The sequence below is a fragment of the Lactuca virosa genome, chromosome 4 (genome assembly GCF_052849685.1).
Source record: "Lactuca virosa cultivar CGN04683 chromosome 4, Lactuca_virosa_CGN04683_v6, whole genome shotgun sequence".
Taxonomy (NCBI): domain Eukaryota; kingdom Viridiplantae; phylum Streptophyta; class Magnoliopsida; order Asterales; family Asteraceae; genus Lactuca; species Lactuca virosa.
This window is the reverse complement of record NC_136429.1, coordinates 487,179,339-487,198,324: the sequence shown is the minus strand read 5'-3', so window position 1 is coordinate 487,198,324 and position 18,986 is coordinate 487,179,339. Positions and strand designations below refer to the sequence as shown.

General features: G+C 39.4%; 1 protein-coding gene across 1 annotated transcript; it reads right to left on the bottom strand.

The window, feature by feature from the left end:
* Positions 1-16,744: 16,744 nt before the first annotated feature.
* LOC145106916 (uncharacterized) lies at positions 16,745-17,251 on the bottom strand. The gene has a single exon (XM_079043834.1). The coding sequence runs from the start codon at positions 17,249-17,251 to the stop codon at positions 16,745-16,747; it is 507 nt and encodes a 168-aa protein (XP_078899960.1).
* Positions 17,252-18,986: the final 1,735 nt, after the last annotated feature.

The window sequence follows — 18,986 nt, the reverse complement described above, 5'->3', positions numbered from 1 at the left end:
GTGACAGAGAGCCTTTCAGTTGACAGCGGAGGAGGTCCGCGCAGCGCCCGATGTCGTGGCTGGTATGTATTCTTTTTATTCACTTATACTGAGTTTGAGATTTTGTGCTTATATGGTGGTATGCATAGGTACTTTTCTTGTGAGTTTTGTACCTGCTTTGGTGTTGTTTGACTCGGGTGCGAGTTGATCTTTCGTGTCATTGGCGTTTAGTCAGCACATCAGTATCCGACGAGAGGCGTTGAGTCGACCTCTGTGAGTTTCTATAGCCGACAAGCGAGCGGTTTATGCTACTGATGTGATTCGAGGATGTGTACTCGATATTTTCGGTGTTGAGTTCCCGATAGGTCTGGTACCGATTGCGATGGGGGATGTCTGTATCATCGTGGGCATGGACTGCTTGAGCCGATTCGGAGCTGTTATCGACTGCGAGCGTCGATTGGTGACCATACGAGACCCTAGTGGGGGAGTACTTACGGTGCATGGCAAGGGTACCCGATCTGGGTCAGCATTTTGTTCGGCTGCCAGAGCGAGACAGAGTCTACAGCAGGGTTGTAGAGGGTTTGTAGCCTATGTGATGGATACACGAGTTGCCACAGAGAGGCCGAGTTCTATCGGCGAGGTACCGATAGTGCAAGAGTTACCGGCTGTTTTCCACGAGGAGTTTCCGGGTGTGCCACCCGAGAGGCAGGTGGAGTTTCGCATCGATTTGGTTCCGGGGGCGGCGCCTATTGCCAAGGCATCCTATCGCCTTACGCCACCAGAGATGCAGGAGTTATCCTCGCAGCTTCAGGAGCTATTGGGGAAGGGATTCATCCGACCGAGTAGCTCGCCGTGGGGAGCGCCGATCCTTTTTGTGAAGAAAAAGGATGGTTCACACCGGATGTGCATTGATTACCGGGAGTTGAACAAGTTGACGGTCAAGAACCGTTATCCACTACCGAGGATCGACGATCTGTTCGATCAGTTGCAGAGAGCTTCTTGGTTCTCCAAGATAGACTTGAGGTCTGGATATCACCAGATGAGTGTGCGGGATGAGGATATCCAGAAGACAACGTTTAGGACTCGTTATGGGCATTACGAGTTCGTGGTGATGCCTTTTGGGCTCACCAATGCACCAGCAGCTTTCATGGATCTCATGAACCGAGTATGCAGGCCGATGTTGGATCGATCGGTGATTGTGTTCATCGACGATATTCTAGTTTATTCGAGATCCAGAGAGCAGCATGAGGAGCATCTGAGGGAGGTCCTTGGAATGTTCAGACCGGAGAGGCTTTATGCTAAATTCTCCAAGTGTGATTTCTAGTTACGAGAGGTCTAGTTCTTGGGACATCTCGTTAATCAGAATGGGATTTTGGTCGATCCGGCCAAGATTGAGGCTGTCAAGAGTTGGGAGATGTCGAGATCCCCCACCGAGATCAGGAGTTTTATGGGGTTGGTGTTGGGTTTTGAGCATTCTAACACTCTTAAGTATACATGCAACCCTAAATACCTTGGATCTATGTTTTCTCTATTATACATACAATTATGAACATCCAAGGTATTATCCTAATCTAGCATACAAAATAATAAATATAACAAGATAGAATACATACCTCTTTGATGTAGAATGTCTTCATAAAGCTTGAGTGCCTAGTGCCCCAAGTGTGACACCTCAAATGGTTCACACAACACCAGATACACTTGGAATAACTTGAGAGAAACTTGAACACTCCTTGAAATCATCTAGCCCTCACACTCACAGATTAGTGCACGATTTCTTGAGCCATGGGATTCTTTTATATGGTGGCTATTAGGGTTACACCATGTAACTCATAACTTTACCCATTCCTTATGCTCCATGGATTTTAACCTCCATGGAGTATCCATGGGTCACCCCATGGACTTAGTCCAACATAAGGAATCTTGGATCACAAGCCCACATATATAAGAATGAATGATTTACACAATCAACCCATATATTTAATTAGTCTCCTTTTGATCACTTAATTAATTCCAAATTAATTCTTGATCAATACTAATTAAATAACCTTATTAATATATTAGAACTTATAATATATTAACCAACCTTAAGTGTTGTTTCTCTCATTATAGTCTATCCAAATGCATGATGCCATGCAACCCAAATGGACCATGTCGGGTCGGGTCAAGTCTTACCAATTATAGTTATGGACTTAGACATTAATCCAACAGTCTCCCACTTGGATAAGTCTAAAACTATTATTGCGTATGACTTCAGGAACCGATCAGCAATCGTAGCTCTCAAAAGCTTCTGTCGAACTCTGACCTTGTCGATGAACTCTGACCTTTGTCAATGACTTGTCCATTAGATAAGGGATCATATATTCCTCCATTCTAGATATCATATGGATTGAGACATGGATTATCAATCATTCTCTCTGTCCATTTGTTGTTTCCCGATTTCCGATTCATGATGACTGACTGATTGAACAAATCAAATCAGTCCTGGCTTGGCCAAGCACTCACATGTATCATCTTTAAATCATCGAGGGGCCCACAGATATCGCTTTTATCCCGAAGGTAAAAGGAATGGATAAACTTCGACTCATATGGCTTGTTCTACTACTTGTTGAATCATACACAAAGGCACGTTTTATAACCTCGAGTTACCAATGCGTTTTCGTGCAATCAATGTATAACCAACTCATAGTAACAACTCATATCTCTAGGTTTTAAGAATATAAGATATTATCGTCTCATGATCACTCGTGATAAAATCCATGAAGTGATTCAAATGAGCTTAGGTTGAATCCAATACTCAGAACTTATGAGCACTCATGAGTGTTGTAGCACCACTTTGTCCACCAACTTGGACCTCTACAAACCAACCCATGACAGTCTCGATTCATATCTACTTCCAACATATGACCGACTGTGGATGGTTTGAATAACTTAATCATCCAGGAAGAGCGACTTAGTTATTCTGGAAGTCAAAACATGCAAAGTGAAACACAAGAATAAATGAATCAAATATGGTATCAAACCCTATGAATATAAATAAACACTTTTATTTATCACCATAATGATTACTCATTATTCATTGTTTCGGTTTTATCAACTTTATACTTGAATTAAAAACACTAGTTGTCCCATGCTCCAAGCATGTACACTATGTTTTTCTTAAACAATAGCTTTACCATACACCAAGTATGCACTCTATGTTTGTCTATGATCCTTACTTTGTGAAATAAACCAATTGAACATGATTTCAATGATTCTAATTTCACACTCCCAAATCCTTATCGAAAAATGTGAGAATTTCAAATTCCTATCATTTATCGAAATCTGTTTAGATTTTAAACTTATATGCACTGACCCTCCTGTAATGAATATGTACACAAAGACTTGTCAACAGTCATTATAAGGTATTCCAATGGAGATCAACTTCATGGAAACTAAGTCTCATATTCAAAGTACATTGCTTTGGACATGCTTCTTGCATTAAGCTTTCTAATCTTACATAGATAACTTCCACCTATGGAGACAACTCCATATTCTCATTTTGACTATCACTTCTGTAAGAGATGCCTCTTTTCAGAATATGTCAATATGGTCCTTCCAAAATTAGCACTATACTTCCTACTGTCCCTGAGCAACCAATCTTTGGTAAACCTCAGATTGTCTTCGACAATTGCTTAATCATTTTAGTCATATTCAATTCTAGACCATTTCCCTTCTCAATGCCTTTGGGCATTTGGAAAAATTTAGAAATGACAAATATTATAGCACATGCAATCGATCCTGTACCCAAAGCAAATGGTACACGATTCATGATGTCTCACATAAAGACATGATTCTAGACCAGTCTTTTGCTACAATATTTTTATTTGCCATGTTTTCAAAATTTGACTATGAAGAGGGATGCCGTAATCATAATCGAATTTTGAGAACGCAATATATAGAATTTCCTTAAGTTGAACCAATCCAACATGAAATTCATATATATATTCTTGACTAAAGATCATTAAGGTCTCAATCTAAGCCTTTAGAACTGAAATGAAGTATATCCTCTCCCTTAATTATAGCAAAACAACTTTTTCAATTCCTGTAGCCTCACGAATTGAAACTTTTGTTTTCTATAATTAACATTGCTAACTTGCAACACTAACAATAATTATCATGCTCCCACTAACATGATGATTATTAGCATAACACTTATGCTCCCACTAGCTTTGACATGTACTCAGAAATCAACTGGACTTCTAGAAATCAATACTTTATTGACTTTCTTACCAAAGTTCAGATTTCTGATACGAGATGCTTTGATAAAACTTTATCAAAATCATACACCTTTCCTTAGATAGCATGCATGTGTGTCTAAACAATTTCAGAACTATGAGAAGGGATGCCGTAATCATAGTCTCAATTGTTTAGACCTTTTGCCATCTGCTTCAAATCTACTTTGTGGAAGTGTTTCCTCACCATCATTTTCATGAATCGGAGAGAAACCTTATGACCCTTAGATTTTATGGTGTATGTGTTCTTATCCATGTGAATCGTCAAAACCATAGTCACAAGACAAGGATAATGACAAATCCAAACTCATATTGATTAAACTTGTGCAATCTTAAATTCTTGCCATTTGGTAGCTCAGGTGTCTGCCATTGCTTCCAAGTAGTTGTGCAACCAATTGAGAACTCTCAGAACTCCTATGCAAAGCTAACTTGAATAGGCACAAAGATTTCAACACGATAGGTTATAAACCTCAAGTCGTGTGCTAGTGAAGGACTTTAGGTTTTATTCTTGATTAAGTCTTGAAACTTTCAAGAGCTTTAAGACTCCCACTGTCCTCTTGACATATAAGACTCCCTTTGTCAAATATTCAAGAGATAGTGTGGATTCTTTATCAAGACTAACACTTTACACAATTGGGCTAAGTTGGTCTCTGTTTTATCCAAAACATCACAACTTACCAATTTCAAATGTACAAGAGTAGATAACCTTTTACTCTTACATTTGACTAGTGTTAACAAACCCTCTTTAAGATATGTCACTCAAGTTACAATCTTGGAGTATGACTCTAAGAATTGTTTTGGAACGAAGTATGACTCATCTTTTTGATTTAACCATTTCAACAATTCATGACTCCTTTTCTTAGTCATAAGAATGCACTAAGATGACTTTAGAGGACCAATTGTGATATGGTATCTTAACCATTAAGATGATCATAAACATGATACTAAAGTACTCTCCCATCTTTTCAGATTTGAGAAACTTTTATCTTTCTGCCATACTTTGATTCTTCTTATTCGTTCTGTCTCACATTGAAACTTCTCCAATGCTACAGACTTATACTTCAACTTATAAGTATAACCATATTTACTGAACTTAAGTAAATCATGACGAATAGTCTTCTTGATCTTTTGTGGTGGACTTGACCAGTGCACAAGAATGTATACTCGATCCCTTAGTCCTTTCCTTATTCACATAAGGAATTAGTCTTAATTTTCCAAGCTGAAAGTTCTCATTCATCATACTATACAACTTGCATGATTCCAAGTTTCGGTCCAATTGAACCTTGGGTGATGAGAATCTTTCCTTATTTGGTAATATTAGACACTACCACAACCGAAAGAATCAAATCCATTTTTCCAATATTGCTATCAATGGAATCTTATAAGCAACAACTTTTCACAAATGCCATTGTAAGGATACTTAAAATAAATAAAATCAAAACCTTTTTCTTTTATTTTAAAACTTTACGGAAAAACTTATCCTTACAATCCATATGAAAACCTTGTTGTTATCTATTCCTAAGCAATATAAATATCATAACTCTTAAGTAATAGCCCAAAATTCTGATCACCGAACCATGCGATTGAAATCCATCTTCGCGATCAGAATCAACATGTACTTAATAGAGTTAGACAATGGACTTTACCTGAAGTAGAGCCAAACTTATTGACTTTAACATCCTTAGGTAAATTTGGCAGCTTCGTAACCAATGCCCCTTCCTTTGGCAATAGTTACCTATGGACCCTTGATAATGTGACTATCTCAGACTTCGCCTCTCTCTTTACCATTGGGTCAACCGAGTTGACTATGGCCGATCCCTTTCCATTGGGAAGAGAGAGCTTTACTGGATATCCAATGTCATCATTGTCAATGTCCATAGCGTTTTAGGAAGTTGATCTTAGCAAATAGATAAGATCATTAAGGGTCTTGTCTTAGTCTGTTTCATAGGATTCCCAAAAGAACTCACTATGTGACTTAGAAAGTAGTTGAGCCACCAACTTTCTCAAGACTTTGACACCCAACTCTCCCGGCTTGTCAATATGTGACTACATCTCCAAGATGTGATCACACCTAGACCTTGCCTTGCCAATAGGGCTTGAGTGACCTTAAACTTTTTAGGAACTTGTGGGTTAGGGAGAATAATTGGAGGAGGTGAAAGAAGTATGATATCCATGGGACATCATCTTCATTTAGTAAAGCTTGTTTCAAGAGATTTGGGAAGATCATAAATGTCTAGACCAGACATCTTTTTGGGAGATATTCAAGATAGTTGATTTAAAGTCCTTAATATGACACCCAATATGAAATATTAAGGCTAGGACCCAACAAACTATTTTATAACTTAGAAGAGGGATGCCGTAATCCAAGCTATAAAATATTTGAAGGTAGGTGAATGACGATTCACCAATTTCCACCATGAAAAACGAAATAATTTATTAGGTTTTAATTGGATTTGAAAGTCCTAGATCTTTGAGATTCATTGAACTGTTCAAAGACATGTTTCAATCTCGAGTGTGCCCTTCAGGTTTTGTGACTGGGATACCGAGGATCACAAAACAAGGTGTGAATAACCATGCAAATATACTTGGTACCCTTAATATTTACCCCTTAATCAGTGTGCCGGTTAACCACACACGCTCCACCGATACTATGATAAATATTAAGTTACCCTTTGCCTACCTTGTTAAGTCCAGGTTAGTGTGCCGGTTAACCACACACGCTCCACTAACGACTTAAGCAAAGTGCAAAGTGTAATTTCATGGGTTAGCACCAAATTCACATTTTCCTAAGTAACTAAGATTGGGTATGAATAAGAGTTTAGTTACTTAGTATTTATCATTAATACTTTTAATGAAAGGAGAATTATAGTCCTTGTCCTACCCGTTCGGCTAACGACCCTCCACCAGTCAAGGAAGCGGTGGGTAAGAGTGGACACCCATTAAACTGCCATTTTATAGGCAGTAACCTTATACCCCCCTTATAGACCGGCTTCGTGAATGAGGCCTACTAACGGTAAGACTGACTTTACTCTTATACATATATATAAATATTATTAACTTATAATATTATAAAGTATAAGGGTTGAATTTTAACTTTTAAAATTCTAAGGGCTAACTTGGTATTAAAGTATTCATAAGTGAAAACTTTTCAAATTCCAAAACTTGAGGGCAAGTTTTGAAACTATTCAAAACTAATTAATTCCATAACTTATGAGTTTAAAGTAGTTTTAATTAAAAAAAAAACTCTTCAAGTTCCATAACTTGAGGACAAGTTATGGAAGACTTTAAACTAATTAATAAAAAAAAATTACTTTTTTTTTATTGTAACTTATGGAACTAATTAAGGTTACACTTTTTTTTTAATTTAATGAAGAGACTCTTGAACCTCCATAACTTGAGGACAAGTTATGGAGTCATAAAACCATTTAATTAGAACTAGACTCTTCATTTTGTAACCTTTGCCAACTTTTATGAGTTTTATGATTCTTAAATGTGACTTTTCATATAACTGGAGGACAAGTTACAAAAACACACTTTGGAATCAACTCTTAGATTAAAATGGATTGAAAACAACTATTTCACACAACTTTTCTATTAATCTAAGAACCTCATAAGAACAAGATAATTCAAATCATCAATCTTTAAGAAATTAGCATGAACATACAAACTAATACAAATCTTGAAATTATGACAATTATCTTAGAAATTGGATTAGCATGAACATTACCACATCAAAAACAAGTTTATAAGTCCAAAAACATCTTAGAGTAATGTTCCTAGTCCAATTCCAGCCAAAACAATCGAATATATGCATCCAACTCGATTTTTCAGCTACTTTTGCAAGTATAACAAGCAAACAAGCCTAGGCTCTGATACCACTGTTGGGTTTTGAGCATTCTAACACTCCTAAGTGTACATGCAACCCTAAATACCTTGGATCTATGTTTTCTCTATTATACATACAATTATGAACATCCAAGGTATTATCCTAATCTAGCATACAAAATAATAAATATAACAAGATAGAATACATACCTCTTTGATGTAGAATGTCTTCATAAAGCTTGAGTGCCTAGTACCCCAAGTGTGACACCTCAAATGGTTCACACAACACCAAATACACTTGGAATAACTTGAGAGAAACTTGAACACTCCTTGAAATCGTCTAGCCCTCACACTCACACATTAGTGCACGATTTCTTGAGCCATGAGATTCTTTTATATGGTGGCTATTAGGGTTACACCATGTAACTCATAACTTTACCCATTCGTTATGCTCCATGGATTTTAACCTCCATGGAGTATCCATGGGTCACCCCATGGACTTAGTCCAACATAAGGAATCTTGGATCACAAGCCCACATATATAAGAATGAATGATTTACACAATCAACCCATATATTTAATTAGTCTCCTTTTGATCACTTAATTAATTCCAAATTAATTCTTGATCAATACTAATTAAATAACCTTATTAATATATTAGAACTTATAATATATTAACCAACCTTAAGTGTTATTTCTATCATTATAGTCTATCCAAATGCATGATGCCATGCAACCCAAATGGACCATGTCGGGTCGGGTCAAGTCTTACCAATTATAGTTATGGACTTAGACATTAATCCAACAGTTGGCCGGCTACTACCGGAGGTTTATCAAGGATTTCTCCAAGATTGTCGTTCCCCTCACCAGATTGACCCGGAAGGGCTTTGCTTTTACTTGGGGTCCCTAGCAGCAGACATCGTTTGAGACTCTTCGCCAGAGATTATGCGAAGCCCCGGTGTTAGCCCTTCCGGAGGGAATGGAGGATTTCGTGGTGTATTGTGATGCTTATGCAGAGAGGGCACATGATAGCATACGCATCGAGGTAGCTGAAACCTCATGAGACGAGGTATCCCTCCCACGATTTGGAGTTGGGGGCAGTGGTGTTCGCCCCTCAAGATATGGCGCCATTATTTGTACGGGGTTCGGTGTACCATATACACGGACCACAAGAGTTTGAAGTATCTGATGGATCAGCCCAACCTGAATATGCGCTAGAGGAGATGGTTGGATGTGGTAAAGGATTACGACTGTGAGATCCTGTACCACCCGGGCAAGGCTAACGTGGTAGCCGATGCTTTGAGCCGCAGGGCGGAGAGTGCCCCGATTCGAGATATAGGCATGAGGATGACGGTGATGACTCCGGTATTGGATACCATCCGAGAGGCCCAGGCACAAGCTGTGAGACCAAAGAACCACAAGAGAGAGAGGGTGGTTGGACAGGTATCCGAGTTTGTGACGGATAGCCGAGGGCTTATGACCTTTCGTGGTCGGATTTGGGTGCCGTATACGGGCGGGGCACGTAGCACTCTGATGGAGGAAGCACATAGATTGAGATTTTCGATCCATCCCTGGGCCACTAAGATGTATTTGGACCTGAAGAGAGACTACTGGTGGCCCTGTATGAAGAGGGATGTTGCGTGGGTAGTAGAGAGGTGCTTGACCTGTCGCCGGGTTAAGGCCGAGCACCTGCGTCCGCATGGAAAATTGCAGCCATTAGAGGTTCCCCAGTGGAAGTAGGAACAAATTTCTATGGATTTTATCACCAAATTGTCGAGGACTGCGAGAGGTGTTGATGCAATTTGGGTGATTGTGGATCGGCTGACGAAGAGCGATCACTTCCTTGCTATCAGTGAGAGCTCTTCTGCGGAGAGGCTGGCAGAGACATATGTGAGAGAGGTGGTGTCGCGGCATGGAGTGCCGATCTCGATTGTGTCAGACCGAGATGTACGTTTCACTTCCAGGTTCTAGAAGAAGTTCCATGAGGAGTTGGGAACGAGATTGCACTTCAGTACTGCTTACCACCCATAGACGGATGGACAGAGTGGGCGGACAATACAGACGCTCGAGGACATGCTTCGGGCATGTGTTATAGATTTCGGTGGAAGTTGGGACACATACCTACCTTTGGCTGAATTTTCTTACAACAACAGCCACCATTCGAGTATAGGTATGTCTCCCTTTCAGCTTTTATATGGGAGGAGGTGTCGAACTCCCATCTGTTGGGAAGAGGTAGGGCAGCGAGTGATGGGTAGAACTGAGATAGTGCTTAAGACGACTGAGCAGATACATCTGGTCAGACAGAGGTTACTGACAGCCCAGAGCCGCCAGAAGAGTTATGCGGATAGGCGGCGATCCGAGCTCGAGTTCTAGGTTGGAGATTTCGTACTCCTGAAGGTATCTCCTTGGAAAGGAGTGATCTGATTCAGGAAGAGGGGCAAGTTGGGGCCCCGATACATTGGTCCGTTCAGGGTGACCGCGAGAGTGGGTAAGGTAGCATATCGTTTAGAGCTACCTGCGGAGTTGAGCCAGATTCGTGATACCTTCCACGTATCCCAGTTGAGGAAGTGTATAGCCGATGAGACGACAGTAGTGCCGGTAGAGGATATTCAGGTGGATGCGAGCCTGAATTACATTGAGAGGCCGATCGTGATCTTGGATCGGAAGATCAAGGTTCTGAGGAACAAGGAGGTGCCTCTGGTTGAAGTCCAGTGGCAACATCGGAGAGGGTCCGAGCTGACTTGGGAGCCGGAGGCGGAGAAAAGCATCCAGAGTTGTTTGCAGAGTGAGACTTCGGGGGCGAAGTCTGATTCTAGTGGGGTAGAATTGTAACATCCGTATTTCCAGGAATCATAATTTAAATATTTTTTTTTGAGATGAGAAGAGGGACTCGACGAGTTGACGCCTAAACTCGTCGAGTAGGATCGTGACTGATGACTCGGATTAATGAATGGACTCAACGAGTCGGAGAGTCGACTCGACGAGTCCGCGCTGTTGGCAGAAACCCCAAATCTTTGGGCCTGAGCCCTATTTAAAGGCACTTATGGCCTTCAATTGCGGCAACCTTTCTAGAAGAGAGAACCCTAGCGAGCTTGAGTGTGTAGAGTGAGAGGAAGAGCTATCTTGAGCTATTTGGTGTGATTTTGCAAAGGAGGAGAAGAGTTCCAGCAAGAAGGATCAGAGGAGATTTTTGTTCTAATTTAGTCAAGCAAGGAGCTTCATTCTGAGGTTCCAAATCGAACATCTCTTCTTCCCTATTGTGTAGATTCCACTTTTGGGGTTAGGGCTTGAATCACTTCATTTTTGGGGTCTTGAATATATCAAATCCCTCTTCCTAGTTGTGTTATAGATGTGGACCTTTCTAGGTCCAGAGAGCCAGAGAGTATGAAGCTTTAGTCGAGTAATCATAGGGTTTTGAAGCTAGGAAGCATTAATAGGGTTTCTATGGTATATAATGGAAGATACACCATGCATGGACACCAAGTTCAGACCTTTACGTGATTTTGGGTGTTAGAAGGCCAGATCTATAAGTTAGAGAAACAGATCTGACCTCAGAAGGTCAAATGAGTATTGTCATGGAGGAAACTCGCCGAGCCCATAAGAGGACTCGACGAGTCGGATCGGGTTGCCCCGCGATTCGTGATCAGTGGTAACCCGTCGAGTGAAAGGTTAACTCGACGAGTCGAGTGAGGCCTTATGAGGATTCAGAGGACACGCATGGACTCATCGAGTCACCCGAGTGCACTCGACGAGTCTGGTCAAAGTTGGACCGTTGACTGGAGTTGACTTTCGTTGACTTTTAGGGTTTGGTCAACAAGTGTACATTTGGACCATTGGAGGGGTAAAATGGTCTTTTCCCCTTCGGTGAGATTATGGGAAGGGATTAGTCTTTCCTTTGAGAATCGTTTTTAATTAGAGGTAAATTACTTTATGTGATTAGGCGGAGGCTAGATCAGTATTTCGAGTTCGAGACATTCCGAGATTACCCGAGGTGAGTCTTCTCACTATACATTACCTAGAGTGGTATCCATGTGCAGACCGGAGGGTCTTATGTGTTATGTGTTTTCTTGAGATTATGTGTATTGTGATTTATGTATGCTATGTGATATTTAGACCGGACCAGAGGGTCCAACGAGCTAGACCGGACCGGAGGGTCCAACGAGCTACGGGACTGGAGGGTCCCGCTGAGACACATTGACCAGAGGGTCTTACTGAGTTATAGCCTCGAGTGGCTAATGTGTTGTATGTGGTATTTTGGGGAACTCACTAAGCATTTATGCTTACCGTGTTATGTGATATGTGTTTCAGGTACTAGCGAGGATCGCGGGAAGGCGCCGACATGATTTGTACACACTGATAGAGGATTTTGTATTTGAGATTCTGGTATATTTTTTACCGTAGTAACATTTGATACACTTGAGTTGAGATGATTTATATGAGATATGTTATGTTTGAAAAATGAAAAATTGTTTTCAAAATTTACGTCGGTATAAAAGCCACTGAAGAAATGTTTGTCTTGTAAACCGAATTGTTTAGTTAAAGTTTAATGTGAATAAGATTATAACCATACTTAATTGACTACTATAATACACGACGTTCTTTAGGTGTCGAAAAATATATGACATTTGTGACCCGTAGACCTGCCGGTCCCAACTGTAGCTAAAAGCCAAGGTGCGGGATTGTCAGTCCTGTATAGATCTATACACAAATTCATGCTCTCCCTCCAGGAGACTCTGGTTATAAAACATGACTTAGCAAGGATCTTGCTAAGTACCATGAAGTAGTATTTTACATTCTAGTTAACTTGTTTACGTATAGTATGTATGTGCCTTCTTGGTCTTGTAAATGAGTAGTGTACTTTGTAATGAAAAGTAATAGTATGTATGTATTGTTTTATGTAATGTTTCTCTGATGTAGAAAATAGTATGAATTGATTCTCTAAACTATACCTATTATAGTTTACTAGTATGTTTGTTTGAACTGTAAATGATTTGGAGAAAAGACCCATTTGATCAGCATATACAAATGAGTTAAGTATGTTCTTGAAATGATTTTTAATACTCATGTGTATATTTAGCATGTATAATTATGATTTAACCGACAGTTGGACTGGTGATCCTACCCCAAGCGCACAACCAAACAAGGAACATGAGTTAAGGTAATAGCAATAGTCCTAAGTCCGTTAAAGCCTAATTATACATAAATATACAAATGAATATGATTTTGATAAAAACAGTAATCTAATTAGTTGAAAAGCAGTTTTGAAATGGTTTTAACAATATTGATATAAACATATAACTTCTTTGATTGTTTGCAATTGTATTTAAATGTTAACACAATTATATTGTGTTTTGCTTGTATTCTCCCCCTAATAACATTGAAAAAGGTAAATTGTGGGGGTATGAACTCACCTTATGTGAGTGATTCGATTGAAGGTTCAATATAGGATGTTTTTTCCACAAGTTAGATCTCGTGACAAAAACGAGTCCTAATAGCATTTCACACAATATATATGTATATAGTTAGTGAATATAATCGCAAGTATGTTAAGCAAATAGCCTAATTTGTAAGTTTCACTTAAAAATAAGAGTGTTAGAAGCTATTTAGAAGGCTGATGAGAGTTTTTGGCCAGCCTTGGGTTTTTGGCCACATGAAGATTCAAGTGGGGTGTTCTTGGTGTTCTTGGTGAAATCAAGATGATCCAAGCGTTTTCGGTTGAAGATCACCGAAATGGAAGGTGATTGCTTGATGAAATGAAGAACACTTGATGTTCTTGGCAAGATCCTAAGGATTTACAAGGATTTTTCGGATGATAGTTGAGAGAGAATGGAGAGTTTTCGGTTGAGGATCTTGAGAGAGAAAAGAAGAGTTTTCGGCTGGAAGGTGTAGAATGAAGTGATGATTTCGGTCCCCCCATATGTATAAGGCCGAAATCATGATGGGACACCTTGGTTGGGAAGTGTGAAGTGGATAGAACTTGGGTGGTTTTCGGCCGAGAATGCGAATCATGCGAGGTTTGCGGTCCGAAGGGTTTATGGTCGAGCATGCGTTTGCGGTCCGAAGGAGTAGTCTCGCAGGTTTGCGGCCGAAAAGGATTTTCGGTGCGAGGGTTTGGACTTGTGCGAGGGTTTTCGGCTTGAGTGATTTTTGATTGTTACTTCTAATCCTCACAACGCCTTTAATCCAAGGTTTATACACATAAAGATTATTAATTTAACTTAAATAAATTAACAAAACAACAAAGTTGACTTTTATTTGACATGTTTGACTCTTGTTGACTTTGGTTGACTTTTAAAAGATTAAAAATAACGGGTTGTCACATAGTCGTCCCCCAGGGTGATGCAGCAGTAGCAGGAGCTATGCTCCACTGTTGATATCCTGAGGATCCTGCATTGTCGAAGTTCAGGATCCTTGGTTGTACAACTGTGGGCATCGTTTCCTGGGATCTCTAAAATTTCGTCTTCATCCTCTCCACTTATCTAAGCAGTGTTATATTGTTATCTTGCTGCTGAGCCATCTGTTGCGTCATTTTCCTCATCATTACGAAAAATTCAACAGTAGTGACTGGAGCAGTCGGATCCTAGAGTCCTAAAGATCCTAAACTTCCTTGGTTAGTGAGTGGGGGGGGGGGGTTCTCTTGGACCTAACGACTGGTAGGCCTATCAATACTTGTCAAGAACCTGTAGGAGTACGGAGAGAAGAAGAAGAAGAAGAAGAAGAAGAAGAAGAAGAAGAAGAAGAAGAAGAAGAAGAGAAGAAGAAGAAGAAGAAGAAGAAGAAGGAGGAGGAGGAAGAGAAGAAGAGAATGAAGACAGGGAAGGCCCCGGTTGGGGATGATCAAGCCTAGTTTTAGGTTTGATTGTTAAAATACTTTTAATATCTTTGTTTGTAAAAAATATTTTTGAAGAGTTGATGGGCAAGTCATTTTTATGCTATGACTGTTTCATATTTCTCATTTCTTTGCATGTTGATGCGCTTGATATGATCGTAGGATTTATGAGGATCCTTACATAATCAACATCTTGAAAAGTTCAAGCATAACAAGAACTCTTCAAGGTCTGGATAACCTAAAAATAGTTAATAATCAGTTCATGATTTTAATGTAGCTAAGACCTTTTAGAAAAATAAACTCCTCATCATTGCATAGGAAAATTCGCTTTAAGCATAGATAAAACCTGGTGATTTTTTCCTTTTTGTAATCTTCTAAGTTTAGGAGAAGTCTGAACTTGTGCTTTCTTTAGTATGATACGAAAGGATCCTTGCTTTAGGAGTTCATCACATAAGATCCTTGTTGAGCTTTTACATAGCAAACCGGGGAGGATCCTTCTGTGCCAATTAGCTGGGAATAATACCAACTTAAAATGCAACTTGGAAGGATCCCTGGTACAAGCCTTAGACATTTCCTGGGAAAAAAATCCCATCTTATGAAAACTCGATGATGTTTATCAGACTTTTAGGAAAATCCCAACTTAAGCTAACACGTTAATGTTATAAGATTCAACAAATTACTGGTGAAAATTCCAACTTTAGATAACACGTTAGTGTTATAAAACTTAGGAAATAACTGGGGAAAATCCCAACTTAAGATAACACGTCAGTGATATAAGCCTTAGGAAATTTCTAGGGAGAATCCCAACTTAAGATAACACGTCATTACTACAAACCTTAGGAAATTTTTAGGGAGAAATCCAATTTAATTTAACACGTTAGTGTTATAAGCCTTAGGAATTTCTAGGGAGAATCCCAACTTAATATAACACGTTAGTGTTATAAGCCTTATGTTAAAACGATAGGACCTTGACATATGTTCAGAAATAAGAGGGTTGCCAAGTCACTAAAGAATGAAATGATCCCCTTATTCACATCCTATGGTAAGATTTTGTGCGTCCAAGAGAGGTGTAGAAAACCTCAACTCGTAAACCTTAAAAAGGATTAAGTACCCTTAATCGTAGGAGAGATGATCATTCTCTATCTGTAGTTACCAGGAGACTTGCATACTACAATCGCTAATATCATAGAACGATGTACTTATAAGGATCTATGCGTGCTAGGATCCTCGAACATTAGGATCCAATTGGGTCAGGATGTTTGAATTTTGGGATCCTTTGTGTGTCAGAATCCTTGAGTTTTGTGATCCTTGTGTGTCAGGATCCTTGATTTTCTACGCATAGCAAACATTAGCTTGGGGTGGGCATTAGCTTCGCCAACGCTCCTCCAATGCTTAAGTTGGTAATGGTTTTTAGAAGGGTAAATAAAAGAAATAGATAAAAGTAAAGGGTAGACAGAGTGTACCTTGAGTTCGTCAAAAGTGATTTACGAGACTTACACGAAGTATGCCTTTAGATGAATGGCATTCTAGGTTCTCGACAAAACGTTCCCTTCAAGGGTACTTAACCAATATGCCCCCTTTCCTGCTTTTGAATCGATGAGATATGGTCCTTCCCATTTAGGTGCCAATTTTCCTGCATTTGGATCCTTGGTATTTTGGAATGTCTTCCTAAGGACCAAGTCACCTACCTGGAATATTCTGACTTTTATGTTCTTGTGATACGATTTATTGATCCTTTGTGATGAGCAGCAATATGGATCTTAACAAGATCCTTAAGTTCATTGATAATGTCAAGATCCTAGGCTAGGATCCTATCGTTGTTCTCTTGATCCTGCAATTAATATCTTGATGTTGGGATTACTACTTCAGTAGGGATCACAGCTTCCATTCCAAACACCAAGGAATATGGAGTTTGACCATTGGCCATTTTTGAAGTGGTTCTATCTGCCCATAGAACGAAAGGAAGTTCTTCTTCCCATCTTCCTTTATTCTCATCTAACCTCTTCTTTAAATTGTTGACTATGATCATATTGTTGGATTTAGCTTTACCATTAGCTTGGGGGTGAACACGAGTGAACATTATCATTTTAACCCCCCAGCTCATGAAAAAGTCTCTAGTCCTTTTGCTTATGAATTGGGACCCATTGTCGCATATGCTCTCAGCAGGGATCCCAAACCTGGTCAGTATATTACGTTTGATAAAAGTGACTACTTCATTGTCTCGTATATCACTGAAATCGGCCACAAAGTCTGCTAGTGCTTGCGACTTTATTGTTGATCTAGGTTTATATTTGAAGTCATATGTGCTTAGCTTCACGCACCACTTTTCCATCCTACCTGACATCTATGGTCTTCGTATAACATTCTTAATGGGGTAATTAGTTCTTAGATGTATGACATGTGTTTCAAAACAGTGTCTTAATTTTGTGGAAGCAGTTACTAATGCAAGTATTAGTTTTTCAAGAAGGGAATACCTGGTATCCGGATCCAAGAGACTTTTTCATAAAAGGTAGATGGGATGTTGGTCCTCGTTAAGATCCTTGGCTAAAACGACACTTACAACATTAGAGGATACTGAAAGGTATAGGAGGAGTGGTTATCCATCTAGTGGTTTCACTAGCAATGACACACTTCCTTTACATCATGCTCTCTTGTTTCCAACACACCTCATGCCCCCCGCTTTAATTTCTATCCTTGTTGTGGTATTGTTTATGATTTCATCGAAGTCTTGTAGCACTCCTTGGATTCTTGTTGATCACCTGTGATTTTTACTGTCCCCCGTGGGGTGGGCATTTTGAAAAATTGATGGTATGTCGAGGGGATAGCCTTCATATCATGGATCTATGGTCTACTTAGTATAAGATTATAGGAGGATAATGTATTGATTACACAAAAGTGTTGCATAGACTTTACCCCATCTATGTAGATATGTAGCTCGATCTCGCCGACTGTATGTTTTGTTTCGCCACTAAATCCAATCAACACCGATGATCTTTTGACTATTTTCGGCTTCAGAGATGTTCATCCTTTTTAAAGCATCCATGAGTATGATTTTGACGGAGGATCCTCCATCAACAAGGATCCTCCTGAAAAAATGGTTGGCGATGTAAAGAGTGATCACCAGTCGATCATGGTGAGGATCCTGGATGTCTGTTTTATCTGTTTCGTCGAACATAATATCCTTCTCGTCTGTGATCGATGTTCTCTTTTATGGCCTTTCTTTTTTCTCCATCTTTGACTCTTTAACATGACTTTTTGCTGCAGAGTAACAGGTGCCAGAAATGTCAGATCCTCCAGAGATTACATTGATTACCTTAGCATCCGCAAGAGGGGATCCTGGTTTTTTTAGGGTCTTATGAGGATCCTGATCCTTTTCTGTGGATCTTTCTTTTCTTCTTCCGAATCAACATATGAACATGATTTGACTTGGTATTTCAAGTCTTTTGTCTGGTCGAGATGACTCTCCATTGAGAATAAGTCCCATGTTGAATAATTATGCACATGTGAGAAAATGATAGAGAAAATCATAACCGTTATAGGTGTTAAGAAATATTAGTAATAATAATCAGGATCCTACGATATATTTTAAGGATCCTGAATATGATTTTGGGATCCTGCCCCTAACAACAATATATATCATTTGTATGTTACGATATATTGGTATTATACTATGCTAATTTGGCAAGTATTCTAGTATTGTATATTCCATGTTGATTGGTTGATTATATGATATGACGACATTCGATGTTTAAGGAGTTGATAGTGGATCGACACTTGAGCCGAGAGCCCAGATTACTCTTGGCAGTGTTAGACGTGCACCCGAGCCATTAATCGTTGGTGTCAGGGTTAGATGTGCACTAGAGCCTTTAACAATTGGGATGACTAGAGATGCAAAATAGATACTAGTCATCATTATGACTAGATGTGCATTGGATCCATTAGTCATTGTTTGTTCAAGTGGATCGACGCTACAACCGAGAGTCTTGCTTGTATGCATTGTATGTGTATTTTCATGTGGTATTTTGGAAAACACACTAAGGTTTATACTTACATTTGTTGATTAAATTTTCATCAGGGAG

Bases quoted from the DNA above. Each gene is read 5' to 3' on its own strand.
- LOC145106916 (XM_079043834.1), bottom strand. From the start codon at position 17,251: ATGTCAGGTAGGATGGAAAAGTGGTGCGTGAAGCTAAGCACATATGAC.